The 5,099-nt window shown below is 44.6% G+C and overlaps 1 protein-coding gene across 1 annotated transcript; it reads right to left on the minus strand.

The window, feature by feature from the left end:
• Positions 1–1,762: 1,762 nt before the first annotated feature.
• Positions 1,763–2,368, minus strand: LOC143599906 (uncharacterized). Its single transcript, XM_077077742.1, has one exon. It carries the CDS (start codon positions 2,366–2,368, stop codon positions 1,763–1,765), a length of 606 nt encoding a protein of 201 aa, XP_076933857.1.
• Positions 2,369–5,099: the final 2,731 nt, after the last annotated feature.

Below are 5,099 nucleotides of genomic sequence, written 5' to 3' on the forward strand. Positions count from 1 at the left end.
CCGCACAATTTGCTGCTGAAGAAGCGAAGACTGCTCTCCAAAAACAACTAGATGATCAGGCTGAGTTTATTAAGACCCTTCAAGCCGACTCACCGGCCAAAGATCAACGTTTGTCCGACCTGAATGTCAAGAATCGAGACCAAGCTCTGGAATGTGCTGGTCATAAACTGGATCTTATCCGGTCTCAGGCGGATAAAAAATGGTTCTTATCTACAGCGATTCCCAAGGTATCGAGTCTTATTATTGGTACAAGTGATTCGGGTTTATATGTGCTTACTTATGCTTGTATGATTTAACAGGTTATTACTGACGTTCGTAACAGTGACGATCTCGGGAATTGTGTTGCGATACTCCTTCGTGCCTCCGAGCAGGCGGGCCGACAAATGGGCTTTGAGGAGGGGTATAAGTTTGGTTCCGAGGGCCTGTCTCCAGAGGAATATGTGTTGGCCGGTAAAGATACTGTGTCCATCCTTGAGGAGAAAACCAAGGAGTTTGATACTCTGAAGTTTTCCCTTTCTGACCATATATCAGAACTCGCAGATAAGGATGATGCCATTAAGCAACTAAAGGAGTTGCTGGATCTTGAAGAGGAAGACGATGAAGAAGCCGAAGACAGTGCGGAAAGCAAAAATGCTGCCCCGTAGATGTATATGTACTTCTCTTTGTAAATGTTGCTTCTTGTTTTGTAATCTCTTTTGATCCAAAATAAGAAGTTTTTGTGTTTCTTCCGGTGCACTTTGTCTTATGTACCATAATATAAGTGCTTATCTGGAACTTCGGTTTTGTCAATAAAAGATTACATCTTACAATAACATGAAAGTAACTGGACATTCTATATTCGTTGGGCGGAAGCCTTACAAAAAGAAATTGCGTATGTTGCTAATATTATGTGGGCACGCAGGCCTAAAAGATGAACAAAACTTCTATATATAACATTTCTTCAATTGTGCTGCGTTCCAAGTTCGAGGGACCTCAGTCCCATCCAACTTCTCCAACTTATAGGCACCTTTTGCTAGTACTTGTTTGATTTTGTAAGGTCCTTCCCAAGTTGGGGTTAGTTTGCCTGGAGGCTCTTGGCCGGAAGCCTCGTTATTGCGGAAGACAAAGTCTCCCGCATCAAACTTGCAACTTTGGACTCGCGAGTTGTAATATTTTTCAAGCTGTCGCTTATAATTGTGCTCACGAATAAATGCTAGCTCTCTTCTTTCTTCCAATAGATCTAGATTCAACCTGAGTTCGTGATCGTTGTCATCAATCAGCAGAACTCTCGCGGATGGAATCCCGATCTCTGCGGGGATCATGGCTTCAGTTCCGTATGTCAGGCTAAAGGGTGTCTCCAAATTGCTGGAGTTCTTTTGGGTGCCAAAAGCAAAAAGTGTATGAGGCAGTTCATCCACCCAACATGTTCGTTTCGTCCCTAGTCTTGCCTTAATCCCCTCCTTGATAGTTCGGTTGGTCCTCACGACTTGACCATTTGCTTGTGGATGAGAAACGGATGTAAAAGTTTGAATGACTTGGAGTTCTTTCAACCATGCTTGCAATCTGCTGTCAGCAAATTGGGTCCCATTGCACTCACCAATTCTTGCGGGAGACCAAACCGGCAAATGATAAATTCCCAAAGGAATTTTTTCACACTTGAAACCGTGATTGATGCAACTGGTTTGGCTTCTACCCATTTGGTGAAGTAATCAATGGCCACTATAAGGAACTTGACTCGTCCCGTGGCTTCTGGGAAAGGTCCCATAATGTCAATAGCCCACTTCTAGAACGGCCAGGCAGAAGTTACTGGAATCAGTTCATTCTTTGGATGCAGGGTGTTAGGGGCATGGCGCTGGCACGAATCACACTTTCTGATTTCTTGCACAGCGTCTAAGTGCATGCCGGGCCAATAATACCCTGCGTTCATGATTTTTGCAACCGTCATTCTTGGTCCCGCGTGTAATCCGCAAAAGCCTTCATGGATTTCTCTGATTAGGTAGTTTGCGTCTTCCGCGTCTACACAGCGCAGGAGCGGACCAAGAAATGATCTCCGGTATAAGATACCCTCAGTCAACTGGTAATTCAGAGCTTTGTGCTTAATCTTCCGAGCCTCAGCCTTTCCTGCTGGAAGTGCTCCGGAAGATAAGTAAGCTATGATGGGTGACATCCAAGACTCGACACCAGTTTGAATTACCAGGACTTGATTTTGTAGAACGGATGGATGGTCAAGAACTTCCACACGAATATCTTTGGCGAAATGCTCAAAATTCGTTGAAGCTAGCTTGCTAAGAGCGTCTGCCGATTTGTTCTCGCTCCTCTTAATGTGGACAATGTTGAAGGAGGAAAACTGGCGAATCAAGACCCTTGCTTGTGACAAATAAGAAGCCATGACATCGTTTTTAGCTTCGTATGTTCCGTTTATTTGTCCCGCAATTAGCATAGAATCCACCCGAGCCTCAAAATGTTTCACCCTAAGCTTTCTTGCTATCCGCAATCCCGCCAGGAAGGCTTCGTATTCTGCCTCATTGTTGGTACTTTTAAAGTCCAACTTGATGGCATATGTAAATTCATGCCCCTCCGGGTTGATTAACCTTAAACCTGCACCTGACCCTTCGCTGCTGGAAGCTCCGTCCGTGAACAACGACCAAACTTGTTATTGTTCCGGAGGTGCTTGGGGTTGTTGTTCAATTAGGCATTCTTGACTGCGGGACTTCCGTGGCTAAGTCCGCGAGTACCTGCCCCTTAATCGCTGGTCTTGGCTTGTATTCAATCGAGTGTTCACCCAATTCGATAGCCCACTTTGCCAGTCGTCCGGACAGTTCGGGTTTACTCAACACGTTCTTGAGTTTGTATCCGGTTAATACATTGATGGGGTGGCCCTGGAAATATCTGTGGAGCCGTCTGGCGGCATAAACCAATGCCAAAACCAACTTTTCCAACATTGAATATCTTGTTTCCGGGTCCAATAGCATTCTACTGACGTAGTAAATTGGTGTTTGAACATTTTTCCTATCCGTCAGTAAGACCGCCCCCACGGCAATGTCGGATGCCGACAGATAAAGTGTCAATGGTTCACCCGCGTGAGGAGCATTTAGCGTGGGTAATTCCATTAAACACTTCTTGACTTCCTGAAATGCTTGTTCGGCTTCCGGAGTCCATCTGAACTGCGCCTTTTTGAGTCAATTCCTTAATGTTGAGATGAACTGGTAAGATTTAGCAGCATGGTTTGCCAGAAACCTGTTTAATGCTACTAATCTGCCGTTGAGTGTTTGAACTTGTTTGAGAGATTCGGGGGATGGCATGTGGGCTATTGCTTGAACCTTGTCTGGGTTAGCTTTAAAGCCCGTGCCCGTAACGATTACCCCGAGGAACTTTCCTTCCTCCATCCCGAAGGAACATTTTGCTGGGTTGAGTTTCATGTTGATGCTTCTCAGTGTTTCAAAAGTTTCCTCAATGTTCCTCAACATTTGATCCTCTTCAGTGCTCTTGTTTACCAAATCGTCCATATAGACTTCAAGGTTCCGACTTATTTGTCCTTTGAAAGCTTGATCCATCAGTCGTTGGTATGTGGCTCCCGCATTCTTTAACCCGAAAGGCATCATTCTGTAACAGAATGTTCCTTGGTCAGTGCGGAATGCTGTCTTGTCCTCGTCGCCAGCTGCCATATGAATCTGGTGGTACCCTTTGTCGGCATCGAGGAAGCACTTGAATTTAAATGGGGCCACATCATCTACTTTTAAATCGATCTCCGGAAGCGGGTAACAATCTTTTGGACATGCCTTGTTCAAGTCTTTATAATCTATGCACATCCTCCATGTTCCATTGCTTTTTAGGACAATCACTGGGTTAGCCACCCATGTTTGATACTTGATTTCTCGTATGATCCCGGCATGAAGAAGGTCTTGTGCTTGTTCATTCATAGCCTTTGTTTGTTCTGGACCCATCTTTCATTTCTTTTGTACAATTGGGGTGATTAACGGATTCACCCTTAACTTATGTTCCGAAATGCTTCACGGGACACCGGTCATGTCCGCGGGTTGCCAAGCAAAAACGTCAAAGTTCTTGGTCAATAATTGCTTTAAAAAGGTTCTAACTATCTCCGAAATAGCGGGTCCTATTGTAATTGTCTGGTCTGGAAACTTCTTATTCAAAACCCATTTCTCGGGCTCAGTCCTCTGAGCCTGTCTTGGAACCTTGCTTGGTCTTGAACTTTCAGTTATAAAACAATGTCGGTTTACATGGATTATTGCCACACCAGTGCGGGTTGGAACTCCTACTGCACCATGTGCTGTGGACGGATGGGCATTGAAATCTTCAATTGCTTCTCGTCCCAAGATAACGTCATGTTTAGAAGTTGCTGGTAAGACCAAAAATTCAACTTCCTCTGTTCTTGAATGTACTCCGTCACTTAGTGTGACCGGGAAAGTGATGACACCCCACGGGTGCATTATCTCTCCCCCGAAACCAGAAATAGGAGCATGAATTGGCTGTAATCTTTCTTTGTCTTCCTCATCCAGTTGTTCGAAACATTGTTCGTACATAATATCGGACGTACTACCTGTGTCAAAGAACACATATTGTGACCGATAATGACCAAACTCGGCAGTAATTATCAGTGGGTTTTTGTTGCACGGGCCCCCTTTAATCCGAGGAAAAATAACGGGCTCGTTTTTCCATTCTTCGTCCGAATATTCCCTCTGTTTTCCTTTGCCCGAGTGTCCCCCTTGAATCATGTGGACATTCAGATCTTTGATTTGCCTTTTGGCCGGGCCCTGGTTGTCCTTTGCGGGAGGTTTGCCAGTCCCTCCTCGTACACCTTTGACCAAATGTTCGAGTTTAACATTTTTAACAGCTGCTTCAATTTCATTTCTGAGAGCCACACACTCATTCGTGTTGTGTCCAACATCATTATGATATGAGCAATGTTTTTTGGTATCGAGGAATGATTTTCGTGGTATTGGTTGTGGTTTCCGGAAAGTCAGATTCTCAGTAATGAGGATTTCTGAAGAAGGTCTTTGATAACTGTGTCCAACTGTTGGTGGATCGAGCTGAAAAATTACGTTTACCTTTGTTGCCGATCAAAGATCTTGCATCAAAAGGTTTAGGTGTTTCCGCACTCG

Source organism: Bidens hawaiensis, unplaced genomic scaffold, assembly GCF_021521415.1.
Source record: "Bidens hawaiensis isolate Kalapana, Puna unplaced genomic scaffold, B.hawaiensis_p1.1 tig00053072_1, whole genome shotgun sequence".
Classification (NCBI taxonomy): domain Eukaryota; kingdom Viridiplantae; phylum Streptophyta; class Magnoliopsida; order Asterales; family Asteraceae; genus Bidens; species Bidens hawaiensis.